The 18,285-nt window shown below is 39.6% G+C and overlaps 1 protein-coding gene and 1 non-coding gene across 5 annotated transcripts in view; both read left to right on the top strand.

Moving 5' to 3' along the window:
• Positions 1–6,434: 6,434 nt before the first annotated feature.
• The window catches only part of NAP1L4 (nucleosome assembly protein 1 like 4), a 29,061-nt gene continuing 17,210 nt past the window's right edge, over positions 6,435–18,285 (top strand). For all 4 annotated transcript variants that reach the window (XR_010373116.1, XR_010373117.1, XM_064452528.1 and 1 more), the window contains exons 1-9: positions 6,435–6,545; positions 8,348–8,389; positions 10,582–10,613; positions 11,795–11,856; positions 13,378–13,477; positions 14,409–14,550; positions 14,655–14,741; positions 16,282–16,407; positions 17,227–17,298. Coding sequence is in view for 2 of the 4 variants with exons in the window: in XM_064452528.1 (XP_064308598.1) it covers positions 10,600–10,613; positions 11,795–11,856; positions 13,378–13,477; positions 14,409–14,550; positions 14,655–14,741; positions 16,282–16,407; positions 17,227–17,298 (603 nt within the window). In the remaining 2 variants the exon portion in view is untranslated. The remainder of the gene's footprint in view (positions 6,546–8,347; positions 8,390–10,581; positions 10,614–11,794; positions 11,857–13,377; positions 13,478–14,408; positions 14,551–14,654; positions 14,742–16,281; positions 16,408–17,226; positions 17,299–18,285) is intronic.
• Positions 14,958–15,086, top strand: LOC135313727 (small nucleolar RNA SNORA54). The gene has a single exon (XR_010373256.1). It is a non-coding gene; the product is annotated as a small nucleolar RNA SNORA54 (small nucleolar RNA).

Genomic DNA, 18,285 nt, shown 5'->3' with positions numbered 1-18,285 from the left:
GTCACTTTGTTGCAAAAAGGAACAGATCATCATCTTTGCTCAACCTGCAGTTGCTATCAAGTGGGTAAGTACAAGGCAAATGCACATACATTGAACAAACAGGTGGGGAAGACATGAAGGGCTAATGGTGATGGGGGGTGCATTCTTGGAGCTATCCCTCCAAGGAAACAGCAGTGCTGCCAAAGCACCTGGTTACCTAAAGTACTTAGTACCTAATCACCTGTTCAGAGCCAAGGGGAATTAACAGAGGGTTTCATACTGAGATACAGTTTGTGGATTGGTTTGCAATTAGGAAATACAGCTATAAATTGGTTGCTATTCAAGACTGATGTTTTTAACGTGACAGTTTAACCCAGAGTTAATAATCTCTCTGATGTAGCCTGGTCACATTATGTCTGCAAGGACAGTTGTCTGTTGCCTACTAATGCCTTTCACTGGCAGTAGCTAATTCATAAAATCATAAAAAATACCTCACCTACTTCACAACTGCATATAACCGCTGAGTGCCCAACATACAGAACTATGTTCAAGTATTCTTAAGCCTCAGGGTGACTTGCAGGTCATACTGTGACACCTCTCTCAACCTTAGGTTCATGCTATAACCATTAGGCTATGTTCCTTTCCTTAATTCAGAGTTAAAACATCTTTGCTTTATATATTTATATTCCTCCTTCTGAGGAATGAACATATTTGGAGTAACAGAAAGGTTTAGTAGGGCTTTTTTTCTAGTTTGTATTTGCCTCTGAAAACACACATAATATTAAGGTCAGTAAAGCACATGCGTTTTCTATGCAAAAAATAAAATCTGTTGTAAAGTACAAATTGTATGTGACCTTTGTATAGTGGGAAGAATATAGAGCTTATCTTTATTCCATTAACATCTTTTTGAAATGTGGCTTACAGAACTTTTCCTTTTAGCTTCCTATTACAAATTTAATTCATTTTGCATTCAGTATTTGATTATTCTGCTAACTTCTAATGAATTGTATAAATGCATATTTAAACTGCACTGTGGTACTTCAAATAGCCAGCCACAGCCACAAGGGCAACTTCTCCATCCTTTGGTTTGTGAACAGAAGAGGATCAGTTGCATTTTTACACCACTCTCAATTCTAACCCCCTTCAACATGATCAGCTCATCGTTTTTTTCCCAGCATGTTCCCCCAAGACACATGTGCCCTCAGAATATCCATGAAGGGATGGGATGTGCCTAGGCCTCATTTGCAAGATACTGCTTCTCAGTCAGATAATGTTCTCCAATTCCAAACTCCCTGCAGTCTAGACAGGCTCCAGGGCTAGATCTACAAACTTTACTGAGAAACCCAGACCTAAATGATTTCTAACCATAGACTTCATTGCCTTAACTACTTTCCTGAACATGAACTGCTTCTGAAGTTGCTGCTTAATATCGAATAATGTCAGTAATTTGGTTATAGAAATTCTTTTTTGTTGATCCAAGTTAGCACTTGCTTAAAGCTAGTTAGGTTGTAACTATGGAGAAGATGCTGTTAATCCACTGCTGTCCTGGATTCTAATTTCTTTATGACATCTCCATAATAACATCCTGGCTTTCCCTCCCCACACACTAATTTTTCTCTTCCTGTTATGTTTTTAGAAGAACCTCATTCAATTCCATTGTTTATCTACTCCATCAGTATAGAATAATTTTTTTTTAATGCCCTTTTCCCTCCTTGCATAGATCTTTCTCAAAAGGTTATCGTCCATTTTTTCTGTATGTTTCCCACATGCACACACTCCTTCCTCACTCAGTATTTTTTTTTAAATACATACTGATGTCATATAAGGGCCTCTGCTGTACTTACTGCCCCATTAAGGTCTTATTCTACCTGCAAAATTATTTAGCAGCCATTTCTGTGTTTTGTCTCATTGTCAATTTGCATATTTTAAACTAAGATAATTTGAAAGAATCCTTATCAAAAACATCAGTGCTACTAAAGTAATCTTTTTCTTCTGCTACAGCAGAAACAGCATTCCTGTTGTTGAACACAGTCAAGTGTCTCCTAAAATCAATGGGATTCTTTTCACAGTCATCATAAAGGTTCAGAGCCTTTGCAACCCTCTCCTCTTCAGGCTCACCTTGCGTCTTGGGTGATCATTGTTCTTCCACACAGCAATGTATTCTCCCCTGCTTTTTACAGTGTTTTGCTATCTAGTTCATGCCTTTCTGAAGTTGCCTTCTTCAAGCAAGCTTGTCACTTGACTCCTCCAGCAATAATGCCCTCAAAACCTTCCCGTACTTGAACTCTTCTTCCCATACTTGAACTGGTCTTCCAATTACAATTTTCTCTTCCTATCTGTTTCAGCTGTCCTTGGAAGTCAGCATTGTCAGCAAGGAAAATGTCTGCTTCACAAAGCATCTGTGCATTAGTTGACAGGCCTGAGTATTTTCTATTAAAAAAAAAAAAAAAACAACACACAAATTGGTAACACCAGTAAAGAAGCTGCTAAAGTATTTTACCTTGATACACAAACAGGAAGTTAATTCATTCTGTCCAAATAAAATCATAGCAAAATATTTTCTTTTTTTCCAAAAGCAGCAGGATAATAAAAACAATGACCTTGGCAGAGAGTCAGAAAAACAGACTTAGTCTCCTAGAATTTGTAACAAAAAACAAGCTCCAGAGCTACCACAGATCAGTCACTTTTATCCTCTCTGCAGCCACAAGTTAGCAAAAAATTAGCAGTACTCATAAAGTCCTGGTGAAGGAAAACTTGCTAGCAGACAGAACGCTGCGGCCAGGCTTGGATGCACGTTGTTTAAATTGACTTTTGTGGTGAAGATGTGCCATCTGTGAAACCCGCACAGCACAATATCTCTTCCCTGGCATCCATCGAGGTGGCACTTAAGTGAATTCCACTCCACTTGCCTAGTAAGAGTGACCTGGCAACCAGGAGAAAAGAGTGCAGCAGCAGTGGTCTGCATCCATTGTCTCAGTCGCCTGTCTGGCAGCAAGGAAAAAGGAGAGGACAGACTTCACAGTATTTTAATTTTTTTTTATTTTAAAATGTGCCTGTATGCATGCACTTCCTCAGGGAAGCCAGCCTGGAATGTGATTTTCTAAGCATTATGAAAGTGAAAATCCCCACAGCAAAACCTTGCAATTTTTAGTATTTTAATTTTCTAGAACACAGACCTCATGTTTGTACAACACGGAGCTTTTTACTTCCCACCTATCACAGAATTTATTCAGAGATGGCAAGGCAAGGTAAAAGTGCTGTGTTTCTGTTTTTAATTGCACCCTTGGCTGAAGGCCAAACTTGGCAGCAGCAAATTTTTTCTGTCTTTTGCTCAGAGTGTGCCTTTCAGCCTTTCTAAATGTGAATATTCAAATTAACATCAAATGTGAATACTGCACCACTGAAGAGAACAAGTTCCTCCATCACTCAGATGGAGGTAGAAAAAAAAATTGTGAATTGTTCAATCTGGTCTTGTCATCACCAATCTTTTTCAAAGACTTTAATGAGTTTCTAATTACATTTATGGTACTCTCTTTGACCTCTTTATCCTAATGTTTGTATTTACTGTCTGCTGTTCCAGGAAGCCACTGATGCATTTTAAATGTGCAGATAACCAAATCTCTGCCACATGCAGTACATACCTTCAGCTTCTTTTTGTACATTTTAAGCTAACGTTTTCAGGTGGTGGTAGTTGTTGGACCAACTTCAGCTCCCTCTTTAATTACACGATTTCTACCACACAAATACAGAAAAGAATTTTTACTCTTCCCTCTAATTTCGCAGGGCAATTTCTATACAGGACACTGTACCACATGCATAGTACTTGAGGTGTCTCCTGAGACAGAACAAATTAATTAAGAAGCACGTTAGCTATTTAGTACCAACACTCCACTTAGCAATGATCAAAGTTCTTCCTCCCCCTCCAGAAAAAGTAATTGACAAACTAAGTCTTATCTCTCAAATTAGGCTGTGAATGTCTGGCATCTCACTGAGAGCAGTTTCCATTAATACCCACCCAAGGGCAGAAGACACAAACGTTTTAAATGCCAGTTACAGATCTCAGCCTAAGCGTTCTTTCCAGTGCCTAGTGCGTTTGTTCAGCAGCTCTGCCATAATCCCTTCTCTCAGTTTTGGTTCTCCAAGTTGTCTTGTATGCTAGGCTGAGTGTTTAAATCAAGCCAGGGTGATTCAGCAAATACCTCTTTGCAGCTCTCTGCAGGGTAGGAGCACCTGACAGCAAGATGACTCCACAGATTGTGCCTTATCCACAGGCCTGAAGTCTAGTGCTGTGCTATGAGAGGTTAGACAAAAATCAGCAAAAACCCCTCACTGATCGTGAGGGAGTAATGCCTTTGGAGAGGGGCACTAAAAATCCAAGGATGTAATGTAATGTAAATGTATGTTTACTTTGATATATGTCAGTGGAGGAAGAGAGCCAAATGCTTCCAGCACTCCAGCCTGCCTCAAGGCTTCAATAATTCGTCCAGAAGAAAACAAATCTTCTACAAGACCATCCTAATTTTAATTTAATTGAGGGTTTGCAGCATTTTTGAGAACTGCATTAACAAGCTAGCAACTAGTGCAGAGAGACAAACTCTGCACATGCCACAGAAGATGCAGTAGTGCAACAAATAGTCTGAACAGGGCTGCAGCGTATTCCCACAACAGCAAAAAGGTGCCACTAGAGCACATACTTAAGCAAAACCTCCTACATTTTTGTAGGAGACAGTTTGGAGTTTGTATTCTGGGTGGAAGGCAGAGAAAGCTTTTAAGAAAATGGACACTGACAGGAAAAACTTAGAACACTTGATGGCTGTGAACCAGCAGCAAGAACAAAAGGTTGAGAAGGAATACCTTCAGATAAATCCTCCTTTCAGAGTTCTTTCTTTGGAAGACTGAGAATTAAGTGTAGCTGCTTTCATGAATAAGGGTGTCCCAAAATAAAACTTCATGGAGCTATGGGAAGGCCGTTAACCTGCTGATGTTAGAAAAAGGACTGGTCAGGAGGAACAGGGAAAGGGAGTTGGAAGCAAAGAAAAGAAATGGAAGAGCCTTCCACTGAGCATGTCCTCTGGTGCACCAGATCTGCTTATTTGTGCAACCGACTCCACAACATCCCTGCAAGTATCTTATTAATTACAGTATTGGTACCTAGTTAACCAACAATTCCTTAAATATTGCTGTCACTACATTCCTATAGTAACTGAACTAATCCAACATTAATGTACTGAGTAGTTGTTAATAAGATCTTGGTCTCATCATTTCCAAATTTTAATTTTACCCATGAAAGGATTGTGATGATAAATCCTTGTCGCTAATTACTTAACTCCAAGACTAAGTTGCAGACCTGCAGGAAAACCTTTTGTAGAAGAAGGGAATCCACTGGGTTAGAGGTTTTTCCTACCAAGTGAAAGTTTACTAAGATTCTTAAGAGGCTTCCGAAGCTGAAATCGCACTGTTCCTAACACCATGCTACCCAGCATCTGCTGCTTACAAACTGCCATACAAACAGAAGCTGGGCTAGTAAGGGTTTTTTAGAGGCTTGTTTTGGGTTTTTTTCTTTTTCTTACAGAAGATTAAATTATGTCCATACCTAGACGAGGAAACAATGCTGGAAAGGCTAACATCTGCATTTTCAAAAAGGTGCTCAATCTGAAGCATCAAAAGGATTTGGTTTGTTTTTTTTTTAATAGGAAGCACTCAGCTTTTTTATTTACCTTTCAAGTGTAGCCTTACCCATGCGGATGACACACAGGTTCTTAAAACCATCATCGTGTTATTAATCTAGTTAAAATGCAAGCCTTCCAACCCCGCTCAGTGTACCTGCTAGGACAGCAAACCTTACGGTGCACGCGGGTGACCGAGCCCAGGACAGGCGCTGCTAAGCCTGTCGTTGCTGCTGAAAACTGGAAGGCAGCAGCACCACACTTCAGCAGCCGGCCACAGAACGCCTCGGAAGCCGCCTGTCCCGGCCCTCGGCAGGGATTATCTCAAGGACACGCCGAAGGCGCGGCGGGCGCGGGTTGGCCGGGCAGCGCTCATCGCTCCTCCGCATCACACAACCGCGTTCAACCCGCTTCCCCCCCCAACACCGCAGCGCGCCGGCAGCGACCGGCCCGGTCGGCCTTCCCCTGCCTCGGCCGGCCGTACCCCACCGCCTCAGGAACCCGCCCGCCGCGTTTCCAGAGCACGGCCTCTGTCGCTTTAAGGGCGGAGGCACGCGCCGGCGCCACCGCCCCCCCTGCGCCGCCCTGCATCACGCGCTCTCCCCGCGCGCGGCCCGCCCCACGCGCACGTCCCCCTGCCCCTCCCCCCACAACTCCCCGCACCCGCACTCGCTCTCTGATTGGCCGAGCGCCGCGCCTTCGGATAGTCAACATGGCCCGCGTGCGTGTGCGGCTGTTGCGGCGCTGCCAGGACCAATCGGTGGTGTCTTTACTGAGGGAGGCGCACGCGCTTCGACCAATGGGACGGGGCTTTCTAGGTCGGCGGCGCAGTCTGAGTGAGCCTGCGAGGACCGTGGTGGCTGGCGCTGCTGCCTCTGCGGGCTGAGGTGGCGCGGGCAGGTAAGGCCGCCGCGGGGCCGCAGCTCCCGGCTAGCGGGGGGCGGGCGGCGGGCGGGGGGTGGTGGGGCTGGCGGGGAGTCCCTGGGCCGCCCGCCGCAGCGCGGGGCCGCTAGGGCCTGCTCCGGGGTGGAGCTCGGTGGCGGCGGGGGCCGCCTGCAGCCGCCTGGCGGGAGGGGCGGGCCCGGCCCTGTCAGGCACCATTTTAAGGCTGGCTTGGGAAGTTTGGGCCGAGGGAAGGGGAGGGGTCCGCGTTGCTCTGAACTCGGCGGAGGGGGCATGGAGCGGTTCCGGCCGTGCGTATGGGCGCTCCCGCCCGCCCCGGGGAGCCTGGCGGCGAGCCCTCCCTTCCCCCGCCCGCCCGCGGGAAGCGGGGAAGGAAGAGGGTGGAGGGCTGTTGTTTGTGGTGAACAGTTTCTCAGTGTCTCACCCCGCGGTGCTCGGGTTGAGTCAAGCCCTTAGCCGCCCCGGTCAGACGCCGTTCTTTCGTTTGATCTCATCCGCGATCTCGTATTCCCTCAGCGTGGTGTGAGATTTTGGGGGCTCAGTATTTCATTTCGAGGTCCCCGTCTCCCAAACGAGGGCCTGTTTAAAGTTTGTGCTGCTGCCGCTGTTGTTTACCGCATACGATGCCAGACTTTATAGGATTTGTCTGGCTCTGTTCCTCTAACATCTGCCTACGAGGCTTCAGAATAAAAATGTAGTGAAGAAAGTATGTAAGTTATAGGTGAAACCAGAACCACTAGGCAATTTTTTTTATAAAGTCATCTCTAACCAAAATAGCGTTCCCTCAAGAAAACTTCCAAGGTGAGCTGAAGTATTGCTAATGTTCTGGGCTTGTGGAACAGGTTAATGAGCTTCTTCCTCGTGACTATTTTTTCATTATTGCTTCTGACTTTCCTTACAACAAGTGTCAGACTATTATGTTTGTGGCTTCCCACAGGGTTGTATCCCAGCAGCTCTGAAAAGGAAGCCGTAACTTTCCCTCCTGATTTGTTGTAGTTACAAAAAGCAGTAACAGTTACGGGTAGGAGGCTTCCTGTGAGTTCAGGAGTCCCTTAGTTTCCTGCTTCATATTCTACTGTGTTTAGAAGGTTTGTACAGCAAGACATAAGCGTTTTGTGGCAGAGAAAAACTGTTCTATGAACACTTGCATTTATGAATGTGGTTTGCCATAAATATACAGACTTTTCCTTTAAAGTTGCATCCTTCAGGATATTATTTGTTCTTATAATGAATTTTTGCTATTATAGAGTACATCGAGTTTACAGTTTCCTGCTGTTTTAAATGATTAGTGGTGTGTGACAGTTGTGCTAGACAAATTGCAGCAGTCTGATTTGTGGGACAAGTGGTTGGTGTAGTCCCCTCCTTCCCCAAAGCTTCATGTTTGCATTAGTTATTTGAAAACAGTGAACTGTCCAGGAGAAATAAGATATGAATTTGGTCTCCTATTGGCAATGGTAGTGATAACAAGACCATATACTCTTCTTTTCTTGGAATTCTGGTAGCTTTCTCATGTCTTGATTGTCTGTAAACTGAGCTTCCTTGCTTGGAAAATAACTAAGGCAATAAATATGAAGGCTCAGGGCTTTGCTATTATATGTTTTCAACCAGGTGTCCATTTAACTTTGTATCTCTAAAATCACCTTGTTCCCCCCTTCCCTGCCCTCATCAGCTTTCACCAAACACTTTTGTTAGTAACTCTGCGGCAGGTAAGTTTTTGGAAGACAACTTTAATGCAACTGGGAATTGCAAGCAGTTTTATAAGAAAGCTTCTCCTAATTATATGTTTGTTTACTTTTTAGTTACAGAAGGAACAACTCAAGAGGAGTGAAACAAGACTGAAAGTATGTATTTGCACCAGGGATTGGTGCCTTTTTTCTTCTTTCTTGCTGTTGTTTCTTGTTTCTTAGGTGAATGGCTTTTGCCAGAATATGCCCAATTCATGCCTGTTCCAGTGGAGATTAATTCAGCTGCTATTTAAAAATTATTCAAGTCACCAGAACTTTATTCCATGTTTTCCAAATGCAAATGAAGATGGAATAAGACTCTTGTCTTCCCTCAGCGGAGTTGAGAAGTAGTTCCCTGCAGGAAATACAAATTCTTCTGCTCAGTTGTTTGTGCTGTATATGGAGTGGATTTTTTCCATTAGCTCTGTCACTGGGCCTACGTTGGAAGAGACAAGTCTTGGAGGCTAATTTTTAAGCAATGCAAGTCTGCATTTTTAGTTGCTTACTATTGCTTCCTCTAATAGTGACTAGGATCGTATAACTTGTTGGCTGAACTCTGTTATTAGGTCAGTTTTCTGAGTCTTACCTTTTTAATAGTGTATCTTTTTTTTTTTTTTCCCCTGCCCTCTGTCTGCCACAGAGGGAAAGGCTTGTCTAAGTTCCTTTGTTTCTTCAGCTGAAAGATAGTAAAATTCTTCTGTTTTGCTCTAGCAGGTGTTTGCTCGCATTGCCGCTTTCTCTTGTTATGTTTAAGGCAAGAATAAGTGTTTGCAAATAAATGTGTCTGGGTTGCTGAAACACCTAGTCTACAAAGAGCCCCTTTTGTTTGATTCTGGACTTAAACTATAGGGTGGGCTCATACTTTTTTTTTTTTTTTCGCAGATGTTAAGCAGCTTTACTTCTTGTGGAATCATCTAATGTATACTCTTAGTACTTTTGTAAATGAACAAAGCTTTTCAACTCTACTTAAGTGTTTGTGAAAGTGTTGCTTTTCTAGCGTAGAACAAAAATCAGCATTTTCCAGATGGGAGAGTGCATGGGATCTCTGGTCCCCCTTGCTCTGGCTGCCACTCAAGATGTCTTTAGCACTTAGGTTCTTCTTTGGTAGCTCTGTATAGGAAGCTGGGCTAAAGATCAGCCTGTTTGGCTCTTATAGAATCTAAGAAACTGGACCTGTTGGCTCTTGTGAATGATGGAAAGTACTTTTTATTCTAAATTTGACTTGCAGACTAATAATATCTGCTTCTTGAAAGCTTGATAGTGGAGGATATTACCTATGCTTCTGCCATGGTATGGAGTGATTACTTGGATTTGTGATCAGCTGTTCATAATGGGGAGGGGGCGAACCCAAGCTGTATTGCTAAAATAGATGTACAGGCTTGAGTATTTTGCCCCAGAAAAGAAATAACAGAAAAGTTAAGTTGGGCAGTCTGGCTCCCTCTAGTTTCTCAGGAGGGCTAATTTAGATCTTGGGGGCCAGGGCAGCTGTGCTGAACTTGTTTCTGATCATTGCTAATACCAAGACTTCAACTTCTAAGTTTCCTCTTCGTTTTCTTACTCCCAATAAAAAAAAATCAAGGCAAATTTTTATATAGGGGATTCTGCCTTCATAGCTGTTGTCGAAACCCCTTTGACTGGTAAATAATTTTCTTTCCTTCAGTGCTTTGCTTCTCGTTATGTAGCAGCAGTTTTAGGCTGTTGTTCAGTTTAGTGCAGTGGAAACAGGTATTCACAAAAATTGCCCTGATTAGGCAGACAAGTGAGGCATGTTTTTCAGCTCAGGTGACCTAAGAAAAAAGTAATTCTGAAGTTGTTTTAATTCATTTGAACTTTCATTTTTTTCAGATCAGGCATAGTAATGTAGTATATGCAGAGATAAAAAATTATTTACCTTGATACTGTCAAGGAATTAGAAAATAATGTATTTGTTTCTTTGGCTTGCATTTTTTTTAATAGAGAGCAGAGCTAGTCTAGGATACTGTGATGCTTGTCTTCAGACTGAAGATTTATGATCTGGTAGAAATGGATGAACATCTGGAATACTTAATAGAAAAAAATACATGTAGAATGGTTAAATGAAAGCACCTAACAGACTGTTTAAAAACTATGAGCAAGTTCCAGTTTGGATTGGGTATTATGGGAGCTATTAACTTTACTGCAGGAGATTATGCATGATGAATTTCTTAGCAAAACCAGCAGCTGTTAATTGATATTGAGGTTTTAAACAATGACCTGTTCCATTTTCATCTTCTGTTGAGGGAAACAAATTACCATTAAAGTGTTTTTAAACACTGTTTTTCAACTTGCAGGTGGATACAGGCACACAGATGGCAGATAACAGGTATGTTGGACTGTTTTCTTGAAATTTGGTCTTCTGTGGGAGAGTATTTTTTGTTTTTAACCTATGAAGAATGGATTACCAAACTTGGATAAGAATAAAATGGTAATATTTTCTCTTACTAGACTGTGTTTCCTTACAACAAGGACAAAATGCTCATTTGGTACGGGAGGATCTGAGATTGTAGTGTATTGGATACAGAATTACTCTGTTATTGGATTAACATAATTTGTGTTATCTTGATGCAGTTTTCAGTGTTTTTGTTTAAATGCTCCAAAGACTTGAAAAGAACACTGATCCTCAGTGTTTCTCTGATCAATATGATTTAAGCATGTGAAAGGCACTGTTTTATTTTCTATTTTTTATAGCATTTTGGGGACAAATAACTGTTAAACTGGTGTAAATACATATGTGATGTGGGCCTTTCAAGGCTCACAGTGCACAGGCTAAGCTGGTAACTTACAGTACCCATTTGCATATGTGATATCTTTTCTCCTTTTGTACCTGAGTTAGGGTTAATTTTGGCAATACCGACTATGTGTTTTGTGACCTATAAACTGGCAGGGAACACAGGGAGTGCTTGCTAGCTGTTGACTCATTCTGGGCCCTCTCTTTCTCCAGCACAGGAAGTGTGATGGAAGACATTGTGGCAGGGAGGTGGGGAGGACAGGGACATCACTTTCTAGAGAAGTGGTGAATGTTTTTACTATTAATCAAAACAACCTGATATAGAAATTGGAAACAAAGAGCTTTGATCTATTGTTTATTTTCCTTTCATAAGTGTATCCTTTCTCATGTTTTTCTTCATTACTTACAATAAAAGGGTGACTTGTATTTTTCACTTGTGAGTAATAACGTTTTCCTGTCCAGAATGAGCCCAGTACAGATGAAAACCAGCCATGCACTTAATGAGATGAATTCATCTGTCATTGGTTTTTGTTTTGGGGTTGGGTTTTCTTTTTGCGTTTGCTTTGTATCCTTTTCATCTTAGGAGAACTAGTTTCATATCCAAACTTTTCAGTTTTGAGAATCTTGAAGATGTAAATACATGTCTTGTAGTAGTGATGCTAGTTTATGGAAGTTGTCCTGTAGTAAACACTGAAAATTCAGAATACTTTTGTTCTTAAATGTTGACATTTTTATAAAATGATGCCTTTTTAATGTTACATTTTTAATTCTTTTAGTAAAACAGAAGATACTGCTTCAGATTCTGTGGAGGCAGCTAAAAATGCAAGTGATAAAAAAGGTAAGAAATACATAGTAATAAGTAACATTACAAAGGTAGAACAAGCCTATCGTCTGTGCTTAGTGCCCAAGCTTCTTTATCTAAGTTCCAAAACCTTTACAGACAAAACTACAGATGTGTTCACTATTGAAAGCAAAGCAATGGTTCCTAGGCTAACTGTTCACTTTCTGACATTTTCCATGTTTACTGCAGCCAAGAGCAAAGTAAAGGCTATATTTTTTGTAACAGTGGAAGTGGTTTTGCTTCACTATTGCATGAAATAACTTACTAAACACTAGCAATAGTATAGACTAAATTTTAACATTAACAACATGTAATTTTTAGCAGCATAATTATTAAAATGAGCAGTCCTGTATGTGTGCTAGTTATTTACTATCTTGTTTGTAGGAAAGTGCATCTTTATAATATGACCTCTTGAGGATTTTATTCTCCATTTGGGAGGTCTACAGATAACTGCTGTACAATGCTTTTCAAATTAATTCTGCTGTGCCTGGAAGAGCTACAGTCCCATTGTTATGAACCTGAATGCTCAATTTGTAAGCTACAGTGAAATATGTTTCATGTATCCGGTCACTGAATGTTTTTTAGGTATCACTTTTTCTTAAGAAAGCCTTTGTGACCAGCAGTTGCAAATCACATATCAACTGGTAGACACCATTGTATAATCCTTATAGTCGAATTGGATTAAGAAAACCCAACAAAAACCAAAGAAACAACTAAACCAAACAACTACCACACAAACCCACCTATATAAAGCTTCATCAAGTTAGTGTGTGCTATGCAATTTATTGTTTTTTAATGTCTGGGGAGAAGAGCAATGAGAAAGAATGGAAAGATTTGAAAAGAAAATGTTTTCCCACTATGACCACCTGTGCATTTATTAGTAAGGATTTTTAACTCCTAACCAGAAGCATTTTAGGTCTGACCTCCCATAAAAATAGTCTTCTGTGAACTGTTGTGATGACTGAGGAGTCTTACAGATTGTAAAGTATCTTGATGTAAAAAATCAGTAATTGTCAAGGAAATGGTCATAGTGCCATGCTGCTTTGTGTACAGTGCACAAAGTTTTCATCAGGTTGGGTTTTTTTTTTCAGGAGTCAGACTAACTGGGAAACACTCTTACAAATGTCTTGGAAGTATAATTCAGTGGTGGTTCTCTTGCAAATTTGTATGTGCCTTATAAGCTATAGAGGGAGTATGGAGAAACTCCTATTTTTGCACCTTCTTACATAAAAAGGAAGACAGAAAATTTGCTTATGTCATCAATGTACTACTTGCTTCTAAAAGCAAAGATGTGATATATTTGCCAAAAGAAAGGTGCATTTTCTATCATTACCCAATTTTATCTTTCTGAAATTTGATCCTGAAATAATTTTGCTTGAGTTATTAGTTAACTATAGTGGTGCTATATTAGATCTGGAAAATAGTATTTTTACTGTGAGTGCAGTAAGACACACAGTGTGACAAAAGCACTATAAATATATTCAAACATGTTTTAAAATTGGTTTTCTATCTTCATAGAAAAGCTCGCAGACCAAGTGATGCAAAATCCGCAGGTCCTGGCAGCTCTACAGGAACGTCTTGACAACACAGCCCTTACTCCTTCAAGTTACATTGAAACGTAAGTACAGGGCATAATAAAAGTCTTGGAAGACTGAAAGCATAATAGAAAGTTATTACTGTATAATTAAGGTAGGAAATTAGAACAAATGATTCACTAAGAAAAATGGTTGACTTAAACCATGATTCATAGTGGCCTACTTCTGGAGGGAAGAGTCAAGTTTTAGTTTACTTGCACAAAATTGCAAACAAAACTTTGTCCAGTTCAGTATTTCCTTGGCTATTATTATTTTGGTTAGAAATAATTCCCCTGCCCCCCCTTTGTTTCCTTCTGTGACCCTTACTCTGACAGGGTGTGCATTGCATTGATGGATGATTTCTGTAAGATTGCTGTCCAGGACATAGTGGAAAGTTCAGGACCTGTAAATCCCTATTTTGAACCTTAGTTTTATATTAACTGTAGAGTAGACTTAAACTTTAAAATTTTGCCTTTAGTAGATATTCACACTTTTCTTCCTTGACTGGGAATAGCTGGTAGACCTCTTAAAAAAAAAAAAAAAAGCTATAAAAAGTTCTTTTTACCTTACTATTTAAATTATTAAGTATTTATATGTACAGATGGGCAATGTGTACTTTTCTGAGTATGACTGTGAATCAAAATTTTCCCCTGTAGAAGGCACGGATCATATTTTTATAGATTGATCAGAACAACTCTAGTCTCAAAGTTTACATGTAAACAAAGGTATTTATTTCAAATCTCTGAACTACATGGGGAGGGTGCTGGCTCCAGGGAATGAAAAAGAAGATAACGCCTTTGAGAACAACTCGGGTACGAGAGGATTCAACTTTCTAGAATAGGTTTTGAAGAAATATGTGTGTCTGACATAAGCCTTTTGTTTTAGAACTGTTATTTAGTTATAAGCAGCCTATTTTACAGTAAAATAATGCAGAGGCAACCAAATTCTAACCTTAAAAAATGGTTTGGTTTTTAGTTTACCAAAAGCAGTGAAAAGAAGAATTGATGCCTTGAAACAGCTCCAGGTGAAATGTGCCCATATAGAAGCTAAATTCTATGAAGAAGTACATGATTTAGAGAGAAAATATGCAGCACTCTATCAACCCCTTTTTGATAAGGTGGGAATACTATGTATCTAATCTTTGTCTCCTAGCTGAGTCAGTTCTGTTTGCATGCATGTGATTTTACATCTTCAATTACATTCTTTATTTGTCTAACACAGAGAAGAGAGTTTATTAATGGAGAAGCTGAACCCACAGATGCAGAGTCAGAATGGCACAGTGAAAATGAGGAAGAAGACAAACTAGCTGTGAGTACAAACTGGGTAATGAGCTACAGATATCAGATTATCAGAATTAATTCCTGTACAGTGTCTACATTGAAAGACTAATCCTTGGAAATAAAGATTTTATCAGTAATGTGCTCCTATGATGAAGACACTGTTATGTCCAGTGAAAGCTTTCAGACTTTTAGTTTAGACTTTTTTCAAGTTTGTAACTTGAGTGAATTGAAAACTTGCCTTTGTTTGCACTGTTCGTAACCTGTTAACAGTATCTTTCTGATAATGGGTTCCATTCCAGTGCTACATGATACCCCAAGATAATAGAAGGCTGGCTGTTTGTCTGCCTGTTCCCTTTATTTTTGGGGGACATAATTAGCTTTCATTTCCATAAATACAGATTAGGCACACATCACCTAGTCATAAAATGGAATTGACCTAAGAAAATGTGTGCTGGCTAGTGGATTCCTACTTGTCTAGTGAGTAGAAGCTATCTAGATTTAGGAGGGGTAATATAATCTGTAAGATGCCTTTTACTCTCCTGTCATCGTTTTTGGAGATGTATACTCATGGCTTGCTGCTTTTTCTCAGAGAAGTGACCTACTTAAAATGCTGTTTGCCATTCTGTCAGGTTTTCTTCGCATTTTTCCCTTGGCCCACTTTTCATTCTCCTTTTGTATACAAAGCTAATGGTTCTTTTTTTTTTACTAATCTCATGAGATTTAGCATGACATGGTACTCCATGTGGGTAAGCAAAAAGGTCTGGTAGGCTTTGTGTAGATGCAGCACTGACAGGCCATATTCCATGCAATCATAACATCAGAAACATGTCTAGATGGCAAGTAAACTGCTGCTTCATATTCCTGGCTAGTCATAACCCACGTAGCTGCTGTTCAGAAGATCTTATATATTTGCTGCTATCTAGTGGTGTAAAAGGAAAGGTGCAATGCAACTAATTCAGACTGTGAATTTCCTCTTGGGATGGAGAAGTGACTTAGTCATTCCCCTTTTTTATAATACCTGATGTCAGTTATGTGTAGGGAGTCCTGTATCACGAAAGATTAATAATTGAAGACATTGGTTATTTTTAATTATTACACTAAAACCAACTTTACCAAGTAGTCTGTAAAATTGGGAAGCTAAAACAGTGTTTCAGAGGGCAAAGTTAAAATTTAAGATTTTAGATGAAACACTGTAAATGGCACATGAAGCCACAGGAATGAGATGAATAAAAAACTATAAATTTTTTTTTTTCTGTTTGTAGAAAGATAGAGGTGTTTTAATTATTTCTGTTTGTCAAGTTGGTGAAACTGTCACTTGGTCTAATAGTCTTTGTACAGAAGAATTCCAGATGAGTTGAAAGTAAATCTGAATTAAATGTTTGTATATTTAGTTGTGTAAATAAACTTTGTGTCTCTCAACTTCATTTACAGAAAAAAATAGCGTAAACTTCAAATGTTCCTTAAACACAGCTTCAGAGATGGCAAATGTTTCATACATCTACCTCTGTTCATTAATATATTAAGTTATTGCATTTTGTTTCTTAAATATTTCTGTATTTGTTTCACAGGGAGACCTGAAAAATGTAGTGGTAATAGAAGAAAAAGCAGAAGCAGTGGAGACAAATGTCAAAGGAATTCCAGACTTCTGGTTTACTATCTTTAGGAACGTAGATATGCTAAGTGAATTAGTACAAGTAAGTTTCTCCTATGAAAAGACTAACTTCTGTCCTATGCTAAATGAGTTGCTGCTTTTCCCAATTAGTAGTGAGTGCTTGTGAAATGTGTGCGAGGCACCAAATTTTTGAGTCTTTAGAATCCCTAATATTATATATCTTATATTATGTATATATTTATATATAATAATATAATATTTTATATATATATAAAATAATATATAATATGAAGGCAGATGAGGGACAAACAGAACAGCTGACCCAAACTGCTAAACACTATGTGGATTGTTTAAGAAATTATCTTGTAACAACCATTTTAGTTACTGAAATGCAAGTTTATGTGCTGCTTGCAACAGCTGTTCCCCTGTAGTTTTGTTAATTTAGCCCCAAAAGGATTATTTTTGCAACGATATTATAAGCATACCATGGACTGGTTGAATTTGTGTTAAATAGCTTATGTAGTTTTTCCCTCAGTTATATTAATTGCTTTTAACGCTGTTAAGGAAGACTTCCCTGAAGTGTATCTTTCAGTATATCTTGCTGGCAATAAATATCTTGAATGAAGTTATCTTATATTCAGTAACCATTGCGCAGTCTAGCACGGCAGCAGCTTTATTCGCTGAAGATGAGGCCTGATAATTGAGAATTTGGCACATGGTATCTGCAACTATGATTAAGAAATTCGGATCCAAATCCGAACTCTAGCTGAAATTGTTGAATAATTACAAGGTTTGGTTCTTTCTTAAGAACAGGCTGAACAAGGAAGCTAGGTTAAAATTTTGTTCTTAAAAATATTGCCTGCTGAATAGGAATGTCTTTTCTTTTTTTTTTTTTTCTTAGGAGTATGATGAACCAATCTTGAAACATCTGCAGGATATTAAAGTTAAGTTTTCTGAACCCGGACAGCCTATGGTGAGTTTTCTCTGGTTGTTTCTCATGAAGACTGTAGTAATGAAGTGAACAGCATTTCAAAATTTTCATTCCATTTTCTTTGACTGGAATGTGTGTGGAGGGTTTCTTTCCAGGCTAATACCTTCATGCTTTGCCTTTTAAAGATTTACCTTCAGCTTTCCTGACCTTTTGCTCCTTCATCCTTAGCCTGGACGCTTCTGACATCATTGTACTTTCTGGATTAAAATTCTGACTCGATTCTGTCTAGGTTTCACTTTCTTCTTCTCTCTCAAATTCCAAATTAGCTATTCTTACTAATAAAGTTACATGGCTTCTTTTGGTTTGAAAATGAATTGTGGAAAAAATTTCTGGGTGCTACTTACTATATTGAACGTTTCGTCAAAAGAAGAGATACGACTTAGTAGTATTAATCAAAAACAATGATGATGGATATTGTGCCTATTGATAAGGCTAGAAAAATATGTTAGACGGTCTTCTGAAAGTGTACCTAATGAGTAATTTTTAAAGTAGAACTTTGCCTTTTGTTTGTTTGGATTTGGAAATTGTTTTCTTGTTTAAGTTCAGTGTACAGAGAAACAGACACTGTTGAAAAGTTGTTCTGTTGCTTGTTTAATTCCTGCAGGTTATACTTATTCCCTGAACCCCTTTTGAGGAGGAGGCAGGGAGAAGGATGGGATTTGAGCCAGCACATCCTTTCTTTAAACTTCATCCTGTGGCTTTTTCTTTATGTTTGGTATTCTTTGTCTTACGGAGTTAGTCTCCTGACAAAATCTAAAATAAATGCAAGAAATGCTTCACTGAAGATTCACGTAAGAAAGATGGAAGGACTTCCTCAAAATACCTTTTAAAGGTTAATAATGGCTGAAGCAAAGTTGGTTTTAGTCCTTATTGTCTTTCTCCTATTAGTAGCAAAACACTTGCGCTGATAGTAGGCAAGGGAAGTAGTACAGGCAGGGAAAACCTGGGAATTAAGGTCCTCAATATTGC

This window comes from Phalacrocorax carbo, chromosome 5 (assembly GCF_963921805.1).
Source record: "Phalacrocorax carbo chromosome 5, bPhaCar2.1, whole genome shotgun sequence".
Classification (NCBI taxonomy): Eukaryota; Metazoa; Chordata; class Aves; order Suliformes; family Phalacrocoracidae; genus Phalacrocorax; species Phalacrocorax carbo.
The sequence above is the reverse complement of the archived record's forward strand: the minus strand, read 5'-3'. Positions and strand labels throughout refer to the sequence as shown.